Source organism: Ixodes scapularis, unplaced genomic scaffold (assembly GCF_016920785.2).
Source record: "Ixodes scapularis isolate PalLabHiFi unplaced genomic scaffold, ASM1692078v2 PGA_scaffold1__304_contigs__length_218370807, whole genome shotgun sequence".
Classification (NCBI taxonomy): domain Eukaryota; kingdom Metazoa; phylum Arthropoda; class Arachnida; order Ixodida; family Ixodidae; genus Ixodes; species Ixodes scapularis.
Window position 1 is genome coordinate 17,718,986 of NW_024609846.1, and position 19,784 is coordinate 17,738,769.

Consider the following 19,784-nt stretch of genomic DNA (forward strand, 5'->3'; position numbering starts at 1 on the left):
AGTACGACCGAGGAATCAGTGAATGCCCTCATAACACGCGTTAATCGGGTGGAAAACGAACTTTCGAAGTTAAAAGAGTCCGGCGTTACAATAAGCACGACTTCCGATCCGCAACTAACATACGCCGTTAACGAGATATCTCAGCTCAGGGCGCGCTGCGATGGCGCAGAGAGCAGAGCCCGTAGGTGAAATCTTATCTTTTTTGGTATTCCTGGTACGGACAAAGAAACATGGGCGCAATCTGAAAAGGCTGTTATTGATGTGTGTCTCGAAAGATTAGGGTTGGAACTTGCATCCATCGAAAGAGCGCACCGTTTAGGAAGGTTTAGTCAGCAAAAACATCGACCAATCATAGTAAAATTGTTCTCCTACAAAGATAAGGAGATGGTGCTTTCTAACGCGCACAAATTCAAGGGAACACACCTTTCTGTGAGTGAACACTTTATACCATCCGTGCGTCTTGCTCGAAGAAAACTACTCCAATTTGCAATGCCTCAAGGCCTATCTTTCAAGCTGCGTTTCGATAAGCTAGTTATGGGAAATAAATGCTACATATATACCCTTAGCGAAAAAACGGGGCTCTTAGAGTATACTTTATTTGCACTTCCAGAGGTGTGCTTGATGCTCTAAATTGGCCGGTTTTTAGTATACTTCTGACGGACTTCCAGAAGTATGCTTGATGCTCTAAATTGGCCGGTTTTTAGTATACTTCTGACGCACTTCAAAAGTAGCATTTCGGCATACTTTAAGTATACTTCTAAGCATACCTGTAAGAGGCATTTTAGTATACTTCTTACGCACTTCAAAAGTAACATTTCGCTATCCTCTTAGGATACTTCTAAGCATGCCTGTAAGAGGCATTTTAGTACACTTCTTACGCACTTCAGAAGTAACATTTCGCCATCCTTTTAGGATACTTCTTCTAGTACACTTCTGAGCAGAATTTTAGTATGCTTTTATGCAGGCCTTTAGTACTATAAATTGTACCCCGGATTAAACTTGGAAGCAGGCTTTCAAATATAATCGGGGGTACACTTAATAGAACTTTTAAAGCATTTCACCAATTTATGCCTAACCAATTCCAGATAAGAAAAGTAGAAAATTGTAGATTTAACAATTGCAGTGGTTTGCACTTATCGAAACTGAAATGCATTATGTTACAGGCTTTAATGTAGACGAGTTCAAAGTGATGACAAATTAAAGTAAGAACTTTTTATTAAACAAATATTTTTTTCAATAGATTGAACACATGTTGCCTACAACAAACACTTACGATGGAACAAAAAACGTAATACTATTAGTGGCTTACAAATATCACAGATGCACTTAAAGCTTTATAAACAAGCTCTTATTAGAAGAAAAAAATAATTACAAACTATCATGCTGAAGAAAAACGAGCAAAAATAGTATTGCACCTGTTAATATAAAACCTACACTATTTATCATCTACCATGACTGAAGTAACATCACCTACATGACTGAAGTAAAATGAGCGCTCATAACACGCGTTAATCGGGTGGGAAACGAACTTTCGAAGTTAAAAGAGTCCGGCGTTACAATAAGTACGACTTCCGATCCGCAACTAACATCCGCCGTTAACGAGATATCTCAGTTCAGGGCGCGCTGCGATGACGCAGAGAGCAGAGCCCGTAGGTGAAATCTTATCTTTTTTGGTATTCCTGGTACGGACAAAGAAACATGGGCGCAATCTGAAAAGGCTGTTATTGATGTGTGTCTCGAAAGATTAGGGTTGGAACTTGCATCCATCGAAAGAGCGCACCGTTTAGGAAGGTTTAGTCAGCAAAAACATCGACCAATCATAGTAAAATTGTTCTCCTACAAAGATAAGGAGATGGTGCTTTCTAACGCGCACAAATTCAAGGGAACACACCTTTCTGTGAGTGAACACTTTATACCATCCGTGCGTCTTGCTCGAAGAAAACTACTCCAATTTGCAATGCCTCAAGGCCTATCTTTCAAGCTGCGTTTCGATAAGCTAGTTATGGGAAATAAATGCTACATATATACCCTTAGCGAAAAAACGGGGCTCTTAGAGTATACTTTATTTGCACTTCCAGAGGTGTGCTTGATGCTCTAAATTGGCCGGTTTTTAGTATACTTCTGACGGACTTCCAGAAGTATGCTTGATGCTCTAAATTGGCCGGTTTTTAGTATACTTCTGACGCACTTCAAAAGTAGCATTTCGGCATACTTTAAGTATACTTCTAAGCATACCTGTAAGAGGCATTTTAGTATACTTCTTACGCACTTCGAAAGTAACATTTCGCTATCCTCTTAGGATACTTCTAAGCATGCCTGTAAGAGGCATTTTAGTACACTTCTTACGCACTTCAGAAGTAACATTTCGCCATCCTTTTAGGATACTTCTTCTAGTACACTTCTGAGCAGAATTTTAGTATGCTTTTATGCAGGCCTTTAGTACTATAAATTGTACCCCGGATTAAACTTGGAAGCAGGCTTTCAAATATAATCGGGGGTACACTTAATAGAACTTTTAAAGCATTTCACCAATTTATGCCTGACCAATTCCAGATAAGAAAAGTAGAAAATTGTAGATTTAACAATTGCAGTGGTTTGCACTTATCGAAACTGAAATGCATTATGTTACAGGCTTTAATGTAGACGAGTTCAAAGTGATGACAAATTAAAGTAAGAACTTTTTATTAAACAAATATTTTTTTCAATAGATTGAACACATGTTGCCTACAACAAACACTTACGATTGAACAAAAAACGTAATACTATTAGTGGCTTACAAATATCACAGATGCACTTAAAGCTTTATAAACAAGCTCTTATTAGAAGAAAAAAATAATTACAAACTATCATGCTGAAGAAAAACGAGCAAAAATAGTATTGCACCTGTTAATATAAAACCTACACTATTTATCATCTACCATGACTGAAGTAACATCACCTACATGACTGAAGTAAAATGAGCGCTCATAACACGCGTTAATCGGGTGGGAAACGAACTTTCGAAGTTAAAAGAGTCCGGCGTTACAATAAGTACGACTTCCGATCCGCAACTAACATCCGCCGTTAACGAGATATCTCAGCTCAGGGCGCGCTGCGATGGCGCAGAGAGCAGAGCCCGTAGGTGAAATCTTATCTTTTTTGGTATTCCTGGTACGGACAAAGAAACATGGGCGCAATCTGAAAAGGCTGTTATTGATGTGTGTCTCGAAAGATTAGGGTTGGAACTTGCATCCATCGAAAGAGCGCACCGTTTAGGAAGGTTTAGTCAGCAAAAACATCGACCAATCATAGTAAAATTGTTCTCCTACAAAGATAAGGAGATGGTGCTTTCTAACGCGCACAAATTCAAGGGAACACACCTTTCTGTGAGTGAAGACTTTATACCATCCGTGCGTCTTGCTCGAAGAAAGCTACTCCAATTTGCAAAGCCTCAAGGCCTATCTTTCAAGCTGCGTTTCGATAAGCTAGTTATGGGAAATAAATGCTACATATATACGTTTAGCACAGACTCTGTGAACGAGTTAAACTTCCGTGAGCCTTATCAAACCTCAGCTGAACAGAGAGCTGGAATTTCAAACCAAGCATTACCTCTTCCAATGGTTAGTTCATCTGGTAGTGACCCCGGAATTTCCACTCCTGCATCAGTTTTGCCATAACAATCAGAGAGGAGTTACAGAGCCAATAATGATATCTGTGTGAATAATATTTCTGTTATTTTTACTAACATTAGAAGCGTTATGCATAAACGCCAGGATTTATTGTCAATTGTCGACTCGTCTAATGCGCACATTATTGTTCTCACCGAGACCTGGTTGTCAAGTAAAATACGCAATAGTGAAATATTAAGCTGTCAGAAACGTTTAAATATGTACCGTCATGACAGGGACGAAAAAAACGGTGGCGGTGTGTTAATCGCGGTAGCTTATAACACACAAACATTTCACATCAACATCGCTTCTGAAGTTGAGATAGTATGAGTGGGTCTAAATATAAGAAACAAGAAATATATTTTCCGGGTGTGTTATCGTCCCCCAAATGCAAGTGCCACTTTTGTCCCAAAGATTCATGATGCGATTAGTGCAGTCATAGCTTGTTTTCCAAGTGCACCCTTGATACTGGTTGGCGATTTTAACTATCCTTCCATAGATTGGTCAGATGTGCGTACTTCCGTTAATCACTTTTACTCAGAGTGCAATGAGTTTGTAAACATGTGTCTAGATTTTAATTTTTCACAGATTGTTGCGCAACCTACACGTGTTACAGCAACAACCGCATCTTTGTTAGACCTCATCTTAACATCACCCGATCTTATCTAGTCACTAAGTCATATGCCCGGTCTTAGCGACCATTCTTTATTGCATTTCATGTTAGATATCCCTAAATTTTCCAACCCAAAGCAAGTTAAGAAAATATTTAATTATGCGAGGGCGGATTTTGAGTCTATAAATAACGAATTATGCCTCTTTCTAGATAAATATACACATGGCTTTCAGGAGCGCTCTGTTGAAAATAACTGGAATCTATTCAAAAGAAAGTTTGCGTTACTTATGAGTGCTCATGTGCCCCTTCGAAGCATATCTCTATCACCCCAGTCACCATGGTATAGTACGACTTTAAAGAGGTTGTCAAATAAAAAGAAAAGGCTATTTCGTTCTGCTAAAATGTCGAACGATGGTCAACGGTGGGTAGTATATCATCTTGCTGCCGCGGAGTACAAAAAAGCAGTGGAGGAGGCGAAAGCCAATTTTTTAAACAGTACACTACCATTCATGCTAATTAATAATCCCAGGCAATTTTGGAAAGTTATTAGCCGCAGTCACTGTCAGGACGTAACGCTCAGGGATAATAACGGAGTTGAAGTTCAAGGTGATTTGTGCCCTTTTGTATTGAATGATGAGTTTGCTAAATCCTTTTCACTAGCTATTACCTCTGACCATCCGGTTCTCCCAGTTTGTGAGTATCTGCAAATGAATCCAGTCATTGTTGATTGCGAGGGTATTGCGAATATTATTAAAACCCTAAAAACATCAACTTCAGCAGGCATCGATAATATTAATACTACGTTTTTGAAAAATACTAAAATGTATTCAAGCATCATCTTATCAAAACTGTTTACTCAATCACTTGAACAACAGATACTACCTAGAGACTGGAAAGTGGGGAGGGTGATTCCTCTCCACAAAGGCGGTGATAAACATAATCCTTTGAATTTCCGTCCTATCTCCTTAAAAAGCATCCCATGCAAAATACTTGAGCACGAAATATATTCCAATCTTATTAAAGGGATTGTCCGGTCGAAACCGGAAGTACTTAAGTTTTTGCGCTCGTTGCGTCGAGGGAGCCTTCATGTAGAGAAACGTTATTTTTATTTTGATATATGATCTCCCGTTATTAATTAAACCTTTCATGAGCGTATGTACGAAACTGCACCCCGAATTTCGCCAGCGCCAATGGCTGACATCCGTAGGTGCTGTGTGACGTCACAGAATGCAAAGGTTTGTCGGATGGTTGGGATTAAAGTCACTGGAACCTGGGAAAGTAACGCCAAGCTCCGCGTGTGGTCGCCATCTTGGTCCATAAAATGAGCAATTTCTCCTTGACCCCTCCGTTCTTGGTGAGCTTATCTAGATTCGCTGGTGACGGGTAGCTTTATTGAGTCGTTTTTTGTATACCGAGATTTTGCTAACCACACACCGGCGAAACAGGCGTACACGTTCGTACCACCACCAGATGCTGTGTCGGTACTTGGAGGCACTGAAAAAATAAGTTTACTGTCTTGAAATGCGCAAGAAGAACAATATTATTTTAAGAGATCCATGGAGATGGGCATGATAAATAAGTTGATCGCATACGAAGTGCCGAATACTCTTATATTGGCAAGGAACGCGTCCAGTACGATGATGCTCCATGGTGATCTTGGAGCGACTGGTTTAGAACGACCACCTGGAAGCTTCGAAGATTTAAATGGACCAAGAAGGCGACTTCCATGGCAACGTAGGCCGATTAGCCAATCGCCTTGCGAGGTTTGGGTCGTCTGTATATTAGTATCTGATTGTGTCCGGCTAGCAGGTAGGGAAGGCAATGGCGCTACTTTCCCAGGATCCACTGACTTTAGTTGGGATAACAAGCGTTCGATGTATGTCTTGTATTTTGTTTCGAATGATATAATCTTCTAGGGTGTACCCTACTGAAATGCGGTTCTTTGAATGCAGTTCCTAAGCATGTGCAAAAGAAGTCACGCCTTTTAGCAGGATATTACTCGCCAACAGCCATAAGCTTCAAGAAAACGTATGCCGTTTCGCGCACACAACTGCGGAACTGCGACGGCCACCGATCGAACTAGGGGTGCTTGCAAAGCAAAGGTGGCAAAGGATGCAGATTTCGCCTCTGAAGCTGCACTTAGGTACACGAAGCGGCATCTGGGTACACATGTCGGCGGATAAGCTGGATCTGTGATGAGGCTGCGGGACGTTCCCTCAGAGGCGATGTCCGCGGGTCGAAGGCAAACGGCGAATCGTTCAAATGCATGTCGTCACTTTTCTTGGGCGGGCTTGGTGAATTAATCGTATAGTCACGCTCCATTTTCACACGAGTCAAAGAAAATCGGGCTGCAAGCGTGCTAAATACAACTGGCATTGTTTCCAGACGGCCTAGCTGTTGGTTTCTGTCACAAACTCTGGCGCCGGCCGACTCTCCCACGAGCTTTTCCTTTGCGATTTTGTGCTGCTCGCCGTGCCCCTTCGCCGATTTGCCTTTCCAGTGGGCCGCCTCGCGTTGCGGCGACCACAAACGGCAAGACGAAACCCGGTTTTGTTCGTTTCTCCTTTTCTTTCCCCCGGGGGTGCTTTCGGCGCCGACAAAAGCGGGAAATACGTCGCCGTGGAGGGGGACGGTTTTCGTGGGGAGCCGCATCAGCCGATAGTTTTTGCGCAGAGCTTTTTGGGTCGTCAAGGGGGCAAGACGTTCATGGTTGCGGGGTGAAGTCGGCGGGAATGGCGTCCCGGCGACGCGATATCTCCTAAGTCTTCTTTATCGTCACCGCCGCGGTCTTCCTGCCAGTTCACCACCGCCGAGAGGCTGACGATGCCCCTTCGACACCAAATTTCAGTGAGACCCGTCCGTACACTTCGGACTTCGCTTTTGCGGACGTTTTATTTTGATTTGCTCTCCGTCCGTGGCTTGGTTCCTTTGTTTCATTGTTGTTTGTATTCTGAACCGTAGTATCGCTGTAGCGCGCCGACTGTTTTCTTTATTGCTTCTTTCTATTTTATACTTGGTGAAGTTGCTGTGGAACCTTGGGTTTTTTTTTGTTGTGTATTGTTTGCCGATGCGCCAACACTAAAAATTCATGTTTATATATATATATATATATACTTCAAGTAAATATATTGTTCATTGTTCAAACTCTGTGTCCGCCTGAGCTCATTCCGTTCTTCCCCAACTTGGGCACACGCGCCGACCGCGCCGGCTGACCGGCCTCAACAAAAATAAATATTGTTCACAGTCGTTATAGAGGGCCAGCGGGAGAACCGTCAAAGGGGAATCGAAACTGTGACAGTTTCGGTTTCGCTGCATAATCAAATTGATTGATCCGATTTGGGCGAGGAGTGGATGAACGTAGTTTAATATCGTTGGCACAGCATCGCACCTCAGCTTAGAGCTCAGCTCGTAGCTATTTTCTGTGAGGTGATTGCTGCATAAGCGGGATCTCGATCTTGACGTGAACCCAGTCCCTACGCACAGCGACGATCCACTTTGCTCGTCACTGCACGTCTCGCGGAAACGTTTGGAACGTCATGTCTTGGCTCACATGTGCTGCCCGGTAGTTGTGGCACCCAACCGCACAACAAAAATCTCACCCAAACACGAAATATCTCGAGCACAACAACAAAAACGAAGCACGCTAAACGTTCACTCGCAGGCAAACGACGAGAAAGAAATGCTCGCCTGCTCGCCTTGTGTTTTGTGACGTCAGAGCTTCAATGTTGCCAACTAAAGCAGCGCTTACGCTAGAATGCGATTGGAGCAGTATAAATTCAATTACTCACGCAGAGGGGCATATAAAATTCAGATATTGCACGTACGATGCTTCTCGAGGCAATAACAATGACATTCAATGATTTTCTCGAATACAAAATTTGACCGGACAATCCCTTTAACTTTCTGGACTCGAACTCTTTCTTCACCCAGCACAGCATGGTTTTTGGAAATTCTATTCATGTGAAACACAACTCCTAAATTTTACCCATGACCTTCATGTCGTTCTCGACCGGGGTTCCAGGACAGATTGCATATTCCTTGACCTCTCCAAAGCCTTCGATAAAGTGCCCCATGTACTCCTTCTCCGTAAACTTCGTAACTTAAACTCTTGTTCCCCTTCTCCAGGGATTCATTTCGTCATTCTTGTCCAGCTCGCTTGCACCTTTGCATTTTAATTGCATAGATAAGAACATACTCAATTGGATAGAATCGTTTTTTACAAATCGTTTTCAATTTTTTTGCGCCAACGGAACTAACTCATCATTATCAAGTGTTAACTCTGGTGTTCCTCAAGGTTCTGTGCTCGGTTCACTAATATTTCTTATTTATATTAACGATCTTCCTATGCATGTTTCCTCTTCCATCAGCTTGTACGCTGACGACTGTGTCATTTATGAAGAAATTATTAACGATTCTGACATTTCTGTTATTCAAACTGATATAAACAACGTCTCACAATGGTGCTCAGAATGGCATATGGAACTCAACACATCTAAATGTTGATCTATGAGAGTGTCCAGGCATAATAACACTTGTCCATCCTACAACATCATTAACTCCTCCCTACTTTCTGTTACTTCCTATAAATATCTTGGTGTGCATCTAACCAATGACCTTTCCTGGAATTTACATGTCGAATATGTCACTAATAGCGCTAATCGCTTACTAGGTTACCTCAAAAGAAACCTTTCGCTTGCTCCTGTTTCATTAAAGCTTCTAATCTATAAGACTTTAGTCCGTACTAAACTGGAATGTGCAGCCTCTATCTGGGACCCCCGTATCACCCTTTCATCCGCTGTTGAGTCCATACAAAATCGTTCCGCTCGTTTTATCCTCTCGAACTATCATCGCACATCCAGCGTCACATCTATGAAAGCATCCCTTTCCTTGCCTAACCTCTCTCTTCGCAGGAAAATATCCTGGCTTTGTCTTTTTCAGAAGATTTTTTACTCTAATTCAACACTTCGTCAAACATTATTCTTAGAACCATCTTACATTTCGCTACGAACTAATCACCATCTAAAAGTGGGCGTCCCCCAGTGTAGCACCTCATCTTTCAATGCCTTCTTTCTCCCTCAGACCTCAATAGATTGGAATCGCCTTCCTGCATCCAGTCTCGATAACTGATGCTACTGATTTTAAAATTGCCATTACTCAGTTTTTGATGTTCAATAACTTTTGTTTTATGTCTTGCCTTATGTATCGTTATACTCATATGTTTCCCTTTAAAAAAAAAAAAAAAAAAACACTCCTCTCTGTAATGCCTTCGGGCCCTGAGAGAACAATAAATGAAATGAAATGAAATGAAATTATGGCGTAGAGGGGATTCAACTTGATTTAGGCATGGCACCTGCTGTTCCATTGTCTGTCGGCAGGCCCGCTTCATAAACCATTCGAATATGAGTGCAAAGAGGTGTCGCTTCCATAACCCGAGAAACGCTCAAATTATTCTCAGGGTCACTCTACTTTTTAATTGACTACGTGCTCAGTCGAGCCGCGTGTTATTGTGAGAAAAAAATGCTTGATTTATCTTGGTACTACGGATAAAGTCATAAAAGCAGAATGTGTTTCCGCTCAATTCTGTGGTGTTTGTGATGGACATTGCAGCTTCTCATTTCTTTGGTTATTTCATGTTATTTTATTCTAGCTGTCGTTTTTCAAATGAACTGTCGTTTATTTAAAATTTCAGTGAACTGTTCGAATGTGGACGAAATACCGTCGAAAGCCTGTGCTCGCGTATAAACAGTTAGACCGTAGTCGAAACAAAGTCATCTGGCTTTGTATGTATAGGCCACATACAAAACTCTTCCCAACTATCATCATCATGCTATTCGCATCCGGCATATTGTTTTCTTTCACATCTTCCAGTTGTGGACAAGGCGCATCTCCATTTAACTAGGTTTTCATGATATTAGGAGAATTCATTTGTGCACCGAGTGAGTTCTTGTTTAGTTTCGGTTTAAGAATGAAAGAAGAACGGTAGCGATATTTTGTAAAGGAATAGGCAACTTCTGAAATTTCCTGCCTGCAGCATGCTTCTGTGGCATTATGAGGCCTCTTTGGACATGGTACGGTGTACCATACCCTAGCCCTGGAAAGGAAGGACGTGGTTTCGGTTTCGATCACCGCGTCTTCTCAGCACTGCGCGAAACTTAATTCATCGCTCGCTTATAGGAACCGCTTGGGAACCGTGCTCATCTAATTCAAGCCCCGACCAGGGCGCGCCAGCGGCAAACGAGTCCATTGCATCGGGGGGCTACGGCCAGTCGCTGCGTTGGTTGTGCGTTCTAGCGGGTTAGCGCTGTAATTTCTGAGATGGCTATTCCGCACCAAGAAAGCCGCAACAATTGCTGCGTGGCCGGCTGAAACAGTACGTTGAAGATCGCGCACGGCACGTAGTACTACATCGTTCCTTCGAAGTCATACGAGGCGGAGTACTCCGCGATCTGGGTGCGACTTGTGCGTCCATACAGGTTAGTGGCGTTTCTTACTTTCCCGTTCGCGCTTTGTTTAAGCTGCTCACGAATAATATAATTAACTTTTTTTATATTCTAGCGACGATGGAACAGCATCGGCACCGACGGCAAACTCTAAAGTATGCAGCAAATACTTGACTGGAATCGAGAAGCGGAATGCGGTCGCCCACCTAAGCCTACCCTTGGATGTTTCCATCAGCCTACTGTGAGAATCGCGGAACGGCGCGAAATAAATCGCCCAGTTATTGTCAAGCTGATTCAGAAATAAACGTATATAATTACCACAGTCCACTCAACGCCAACTACATTTTTTGCGGACGCGCTTAATTTTGTTAGCGGAGTACGGCGCTCCGTGACATCCACTTGTCCGTCGAAACGGACCTCCTTCACGTCGTGCACGCGGCCAGATTCACGAAGGAGTTTTCCTTTTTTCATATTATTAAAACGGAAGAAACTTTCTGGATTCGTAACCGCCTTAAACTTCGTCGTAATCACCCGGGAACACTGTCCGCTGTGCTGCTCATCGCCATTGCTTCCCCTGATGATTCTGCACCGGCTACCGAAGAAGTTTCCCGGATTCGTAATCACCCACTGTCCTATGTGATGTTCGTTGCTATTACTTCCCGATGATTCTGCTCCGACGGCACTGGCTACCGAAAGAACTTTCCGAATTCGTAACTGCCTTAAATTACTTCGTAATCACGACGGAAACACTGCCCGCCGTGCTGTTCGTCGCCGTTGGTCCCCGATGCTCCTGCGGCGGCTACCGCTAGGTCGCGGCGAACAATAGGCGACCGCCGCGACGCGGCCGGCTTGCTCGCTTCCTATTGCATCTATTCACCCTCATGACAGCCTTCGTTGAAGCACAAAGCTACAGGCGCAGTATCGACATGCCTATAGTTAGCGAGGAGTATGAGTCCGGCGGGCCGCGTCCCATCACTATTGAAAAATTCAGCGAGAACTTCCAGTGAGATCCAGCGAAAACTGGTCAAGTTTCACCCGTTTTCATCTGAAGCCAGCTCAGTTTACAAGTATTTAATGGAAGAATCGACGGCAGCTACTATCGGTTACCAGATTTTGCTGGAATGTTACCGGCAGCCAGTTTCGTTTACCAGACGAACCGGCTTTTCTGGAAGTTTCACCGGCTGTCATTGGTGTCTCCATGCGCCATCTCTCCCTTCCATTGGGTGCGTGAAAAAAATGTGAGGGGACTTTTTTTCTGTCTCTTTTGAAGAAAACCGGTTTCTTTGTCTTTCAACGAGCAACGGCAAGGAACGAACGCTTAGTGTCGGCTTCCCGTACCATGCGCGCGACCTGTATCATCCATATAAGCCGGGCGTCCGGATAAACAAAACCTTCCTGTGGCTTTTATTTGCGCCTCTTCGTCCCTCCGACTTCAGATGCATCCAGCGAGGGAAAAAGACGCCCGAGATGCCATTGTGTCAGCATCAGGGACGGCGCCGTGACCGTTGTTGTGTTTGGCCGAGCAGGACTCCAGGCCACGGCGAGAAGACGACACCGGGAGCAGGGCAGACGGACTTCTTAAACCAGGCAAGCTTGTCGAACACGAAAACCGAAGAACAATACCGGCGGCGGCGTGACCGACTTTTATCGGCTGCTGACAAGAACACAAGAAAGAAAAAGTGCGATGCCGAAGATATCGCTTTTGGGGCGGCCGCTATCAGCAATCGCGCGTTCCTGCTGCGCTCATGCGTGACAACACAAGGCTGTGCCCATGATTTCTCAACGGCGGCGGATGTTGGTTGCGCGTTAGTGGTTTTTGCTAAACGTGCTACTGAGAGTGTGTGCGTGTGCGTCGGTGTGGTTCGCCTGCTCGGTTTTATTAGTTGAACCACCGTATACATCTAGAAGTTTACCCACCTGCATTGTGAGTACATTAAATATATATTTTTTTGCGACAATAACTCGGTTGTTTCTATTTGTTCTGATTTCTTTCGTCTACAGAAGTGCACATTTTTTCACTGCTACCGACCCTGTGAAATAAAGGCATGGAACATTCAGGTCTATATAAACTAACCATTTTAATGATTACCAAATCGTCCAGCTCCTGGTAAACATACACCACCCATGGTTCACAGGCTTCTTCCTAAATGCCTTCCGTTGACGGGCAAAAAAAGAAAAACACAGTCCGCTTCCGTGAATTCCTGAAAATCGGGTGACTTCCGATAAATTCTGGTGAATTCGGGAAAATTCGGTGAATTCGGCTAAGTTCCGGCTTTACCGGGGGTAAAAATAGACCCTTAATTTAGTAAAATAGATTTCATTCGTGGAAACAAAATGCCGGCAAAACATTCGGAGACTTCCGGTAAATTCCGGCATCACGGGTAGGGAAGAGAGTCCCATAATCAGTAAAAATATTTGTTACTGGCAGTGAAATTCCAGTAAAAAAAACCTTTTTTAATAGGGATACTTTCCTGGCAGCGTGGCTACAACTCAAGAGTCGAGTATGACACTCCCGAGTGACGGATTGTTTTAGGAAGTCTAGCTAGGACAGTGGTGAATATACACAAGCTCGCCTTCCCTGTCACAGTAATTTCGTAGAAATTAGTTTTTATACTTTTTTAGACAAATGAATAGACGTCAACGCAACAGCGTAATCAAATAATTAACGATAAAATGATCACGACTAATTGGTTTAGAATTTGAATCCGTACCTGGTCCCACTTAAACCATAAAACAGGTTTGCCCAATGTCCTTGAATTTGAGATTGCTTAATGATTCAAATAATAACACTGCATACCCTTCCAGGATATTAGCGCCTAACTGTATTGATGAGGAAACCGTTACAAATATATTTTTATATTTTTTTAAACCATTACAAATATATATATATATATATATTTTTAATATATATTTATTTTTTATTCCAGATTCCTCGGGGGGAGGAAGTGGCCGAGTGGGCTAACGCGTCTCAGCTCGGAGCGTGGAGCGAAAACTTGCGCTGGGAACCTCCAGGGCTCGACCATACATCTGGATGAGTTTCGTACTGGCACGCGTTCGTGATATCACTACTGCGTGATGCACGTTAAAAACCCCAGGTTAGCGGTTGTACTGCACTGGCTAAATTTCTCATCTTCAGCTAAGAGACCGATAATCCGTCGTGGCGTATCTCCATCAAGGCTGTATAAACGTACAGAGCAAACCACCTTTTGACGTTCCACACTAATTTTCCGTGTATATAGAAATTCAGTCCTGTTGAACGCAATCTGTATACGACAAGGAACTTTGCATTAAATTAACGGTAACGGTTATCCGAGAACTTGATCTCAGATTTTCAACACTCAATTATTTACGCTTGGAACTAATACTCAAACTGCAGATTCACTTCATGAGCAACTTGCAGAATATACCAATTAAAGCGAAGAAGGGGAAACTCATAACACACATACGTTTAGAATGACGTCTTTCTGCGTTTGGGGCTATATGAATGTCGAAAGCATTTTCTCTTTTTTAATTTCTGTGCATTTTCTTTCACTCTGCACTGCAGGTGTAGCACTGTGTATCCTGTAATTTCGCAGCTAAGCATTTGCTAGGTAGCCAACTTCAGGTTTCAGCGTAAACAATTTATTGAACAACACGGGGAGTTAGTTGCAAACTCAAATGTCAAAGTGCATCCACAAATATGAAAGGATCAACCTTTAGACCTTTTCGCTTTAATGGTAGCTTTGTGCTAAAACTACGCGCAATGCTTGTTTGTTTGATTTTCTTTTCTTTTCAATACCGCACATTTCCCGCAAAGCTTGTCTTCCAGAACATCCGTCTTTACCGTGTAAATAAATCACGCACGGTGAATGGGGCGCGTCCTTCGCTTACTTTTTTGCGTGATTTGTTTCAGCCGGTGATTTCAAACGCACAAAAATGACGAGAGCCATGACCATACACATTGGGCGGTGCACGCTGTGGGAGCCGGGGGTGAAAGACGAGGCAGAGGGCACGTGACAGGCGGCCGGCGGAGAAGGCACGAGCTGGGCGAGAGATCAGGAGCTGAGCGAGGCTGGAAGCTGGATGAGAACGACGGAGCCGGGGCTGCCTGACCTGGCCCATCGAACCCTGGAGCGGTCCACCAGCGAGGTCTGGAGCAAGACCGGTGGAAACGGCAAGCCCGGGCCATATGACCTGGGCTATGACGATCCCGGGGTGGTTCAGCAGCGAGACCCGGGCATTGATAGCCCGGGACAGACAGCCTACGCAGCGCTGGCGTGGGAAAGGCGATCCGCAGGCCTGGACACGGACCCCAACTGTGAGCTCTGATCGACGGGCGACAACAAGGGTCGACGGGCCCGGACTACCGGCTCTCGACGACGGGCAACCGAGAGGTACAGTAAACCCATTCGCTGTCTTCTCGTTGCAATGTGTGATTCCCTGGGTGACGGGCGGAGCGCATACCGATCGGGTGGCGATTATTAGTATAGAGGGATCCCCCCATAAAGAACCCCCACATTAAAATGGCGCCCAACGTGGGGCCCGTTCGGTATGCCTCTGCTTCTAGTCGTCCCCAGAGAGTCCCATGGATTCGTTGAGCGGGTTGTTCAGTAACGCTAACGATGCCCGTTGAGACAAAGTATTTCGGAATTTCGGTGACTTGTCTCACAGCAGAGCTCAGCAGGTGTCTCCTCGAATCGAGTACTTAAAGGTCTCGAAGGACGAGGTTGCGGACGTGCTTTCTCGGGTACCCCAGAATAGTGGTTGGCAGAAGGTGACGCAACCGGGGGGACCACGAGGAGCGCGGTTAAGATGTAAGAAAGTCGTCTTCGGAGGCAGAGGAGAGGCACGGCAGGTTTGCTGGAAGCCAGGATAGCGACTGGCAGGAGGGAAAACAGCCAGGATTTATTGCATCTTTAGGATTTAGGCTTGGAGTGATGCGGTGAGCCAGTAGGCGCTTGTCGAGGCCCGGGGTGCAGATCGGTTTTTGTCAGTGGGTGTCGGAAAGATTGCGGGAATTGCAGTCGACACCGGGAACACTGGCGGACGAGATTGTCAGCGGGTGTTGGGTAAACTGTCGTAAATTGCAGTTGACACCGGGAACGCTGGCAGGCGAGTTAAGGAGCAGTATGATTTGTAACCGCTGGGCCAAGACGGCTAGTTACTTCGCATCACTCCAACCGACGAAAGGCAGAAGGACGACTCTCTCTTGAGGGGGTCGTTCCGAGAAAGCTACGAAATGTTTTATAGGATACTTTTTCGGCTTCACTCTGGCCGGTCGTGGCAGTGACAGCAAGACTTTTAATAAGTTATGTCGCGTCACGACCTGGCCGGGGATGAGGCGGTAGACATTTAGGTGGCTTGTAGTTGTCCAGCTTGCCTTGAGGCGTGAACGGTTTAAGCGGGCTTGCTCGCTGAGCTACCGCCCCCTCCGAGGACCGAGCAGTCCCTTGAGCTCCTATGCACGTGGACGGAATGGGACGCTGACGCTTACATCGAGTAGCACATGGTATATGTAGCCGTTGCGGAATTGCGGGTATGGCATCTGGTCATCCCGCCACAGGCTTTGGATCCCTTCGCTTGCGCAAAAGATGGACTAGGTTTACGCCATCGTTACCTGTTCTGAAGGAAACTCACGCTTTGAGCAACGCAGCTAGTGGTTTTGCCGTATCGCTTGCTCCAACGTGAGAAGGACTCAAGGTACAAAGACGCGTGCGTCGTGTCTTATTTCTAGGCTTACTCGGCGAGATACAAACGAGGAGGCTTGCCCTGTTCACATCGCTGACTTGAAAGGATACTACCGTCGTCGCGATGGGGAAGACGTATAGCATGAGGTTGCGGTAGGACACAAGAAATCCCCTGTTCTTAGCGACCCACAAGCGAGCTCTGGAATGCAGACTTGCTGAGTTGGCCGCATGGTACACGAACCCGTCGGCAAGCTATGTGGCGGTAGAGGCTATGGCCACTGCCACATTTTGCGGCAGAGTATTTGTTCGCTGTGCGTTGTTTTTACAGTTTGTTCTGCGCAGAATAGCTTCCTGGAGAGATGGCCATAGACGGCGTAACCCAGGAAGCCCACCGTGAGGGAAGACGGGCCCATTCGTTTTCCCAAGTGCTCACGGTGGCTGACAGTTGTTCGGCCTGACGAACGGTTCAGGCGGGCAGTTCTAAGCCCGCTGTGACCTCTAAGCGGAACGGGGCAAGTCCGTCTGCGTCGGCCAGACCAGCTTAGAGCAAGCCCCCTGCTGCATCGCGGTGAGTGGGACAGCGAGCGACAGACAGGTCGGCATTGTCTGCCGGATTCGCTAGCCACCACCACCTACGCCGCTTTCGGACGCTGCAACGTGGCCACTCCGGCAATAGCAACAGCGGCCGCCCATGAAGCCCAGCGGCTCCCTGAAGCCCATGAAGTCCCCCGAAGTCCGGGCCTTGAGGGGGGGAGAGTGTGGGAGCCGGGGGTGAAAGACGAGGCAGAGGGCACGTGACAGGCGGCCGGCGGAGAAGGCACGAGCTGGGCGAGAGATCAGGAGCTGAGCGAGGCTGGAAGCTGGATGAGAACGACGGAGCCGGGGCTGCCTGACCTGGCCCATCGAACCCTGGAGCGGTCCACCAGCGAGGTCTGGAGCAAGACCGGTGGAAACGGCAAGCCCGGGCCATATGACCTGGGCTATGACGATCCCGGGGTGGTTCAGCAGCGAGACCCGGGCATTGATAGCCCGGGACAGACAGCCTACGCAGCGCTGGCGTAGGAAAGGCGATCCGCAGGCCTGGACACGGACCCCAACTGTGAGCTCTGATCGACGGGCGACAACAAGGGTCGACGGGCCCGGACTACCGGCTCTCGACGACGGGCAACCGAGAGGTACAGTAAACCCATTCTCTGTCTTCTCGTTGCAATGTGTGATTCCCTGGGTGACGGGCGGAGCGCATACCGATCGGGTGGCGATTATTAGTAGATAAATCTCTCCGTAAAGAAACCCACAACGCCTGGCTCCATCGGGTCGTGGCGTTGGCTGGGTTGAGGCTAAATGTGGAATCTAGCAAAAGGTAATATTTTCAGTCTTGCGACGTAGAGATTAGCGGATAGCGATTGTACTTTCCATTATGTAGATATTAGCTAGTTACTTATCGAAAGAGATCTTTGAATGACTGGCGGAACATTCTGAATCTTTCAGAGTATGGCGGAGGTCTAACCACTCTAAAAATTATTCTAGGTAATTTTTGCTCAAATTTTACGCATTAAGGTCACTGGGTAAGCTTTTTATTTTTTCTCAATCCTAGATTCCGTCTGTACTTTTGAGGAATTAGAGTGTTTTGCTCATCGATCGTGAAAGGGAATGTTTACTTACTGAAAAACGTGCTGACAAGAAGCATGAAACCGAGTTGGCGTGGGCTCATATTTCCTACTTACAAGACGAAAACACGCCGCGTTCGTTGTTGAGCTTTTTAAACCAGGTTATTTCTTATATATAAGCTATCGATGAATGAGAGAAGCCTCTAGCTACAGTTACGTACAGTTATGCAGATACTAAAAAGCCTCTCGCGAGTGGGCCTCCGTTTTTTTATACGAAGCTCTTGACATCTGGCTTAAGTCCGAACTAGCGCTGACGTCAGGACTCGCCCCTCCCGAGCAGATGGCAGGGAGCCTATCAACGCCACCACTATCATCTGTGCCTGAATCACCGCGACCTAGAGCCGTATATGTAGAGAGTTTTGCCATTCGTTCGAAAGTATAGGAAACAAATGAGGGGGCGCCATTGGCCGTAAGCGGGCTGGGCTTGTTCCAGGGCGTCTTCAGAAATTCGAATGTGACCAAGCAGAAGCCGGAAATAATACCCTGGGGGTGGTCGCGTGAAACAAAAACCTGATAAGTGCATCGAAGTAATTCTCGGTGACAAAAAATGTGGTACCCGTGATGTTTCAATCACGCTCATCCAAAATGATGGTGGAAGAGTGCGACTAGCGGAACGATCGACATAATCCTTAGGCCAAGCGCCGAAGGCCGGGAATCTGCCGTCCGAGCGGTCACACACTGTCAGAGCAAAACAGAATTGAGCGGCGGATTCGTTTCTTACATCTTTCTGCATGATCATGATCGAAACATCACGCGCACCCTATTTTCAACCACGAACAGTTACTACACTTCACTCTTACGCGCTAAATAAAACCATTTACGAACATATACCTTTGGATCAGAACTGTTTCTCGGTACCACCGCAAGAGGATTCTTTTCGGTTTCGGGTTGGTCAAGAGAGCATGCCAAGCCCTCTTCCGAGTCTGGAGCGTGCCCTGGCTCTGCTCGCGCCTCCTATTGAACAAACTCCACCTATACACGGCTCTTCCGCGACCCACTGATCTCTATGTCTATTTGCTATATGGCGTTTAACCAGCTCCGCCTATGGACGGGAATGCAACCACGCTCGGTCATCTTTTTGGAAGAGTTATATTCTGTCTAGACATTATAGTAATTTGGCGGACAGCGTTGTGGCAGCAGGGTGCCACAGAAATATCCGTGGGTCTAGTACACTATACCGTGGTTGATATTTCGTCATTGACTGAAGTTCTTCGACGAAGCAGATTATTGAAACCCAGCGAAAGTTTTACGAAAGCGCAACACCTGGGGAAAGCAGCGGGGCTAGCATGGAAATCAGACGTCTTACCGGGAATGGTCCCCTCCGTGGTTCGACATTGTTGACAGGTGATGGTGTGATTTCGTTGGTTGTGAAGTCTTAAGGCTGAACTCCATGCAAAAAATTATGTGGCGAATAACTGGAGAACACCGCATGACGGCACGCCCGTTTTGCGCGCGACGTAGCAGCAACTGTGTTGCTGGTACGTCGCGCTTTTGTTCTGCCACCCGCAGAACAAAAGCCGTCGGCCAAAATTCGTTGGTTATTCGCAGCATATTCGCACCCATGGAGTTCAGCCTTTATGATCCCGAATGCTTAGATACGAATCAAGAGACTCCGTGGATGTGCTCGCGATCATTTGGGGAAGTCTCGCGAGTGTATATAATCGATCTCTCCACAAACTTGCGTGCCAATGTGCCTGTGAGTGATTTATATATTTTTACACCAAATATTCGCCTGCGACTTTCTAAGCAAA

The 19,784-nt window shown here is 45.8% G+C and overlaps 1 protein-coding gene across 1 annotated transcript in view; it reads right to left on the reverse strand.

Annotated features, from left to right (window-relative positions):
• LOC120850868 (enteropeptidase-like) overlaps nt 1-18,077 on the reverse strand; it is a 54,063-nt gene extending 35,986 nt beyond the window's left edge. Inside the window, exon 1 of the mRNA XM_040223544.1 lies at nt 18,029-18,077. Within this exon, the coding sequence (XP_040079478.1) occupies nt 18,029-18,077 (49 nt within the window). The remainder of the gene's footprint in view (nt 1-18,028) is intronic.
• Between the last annotated feature and the right edge of the window lie 1,707 nt (nt 18,078-19,784).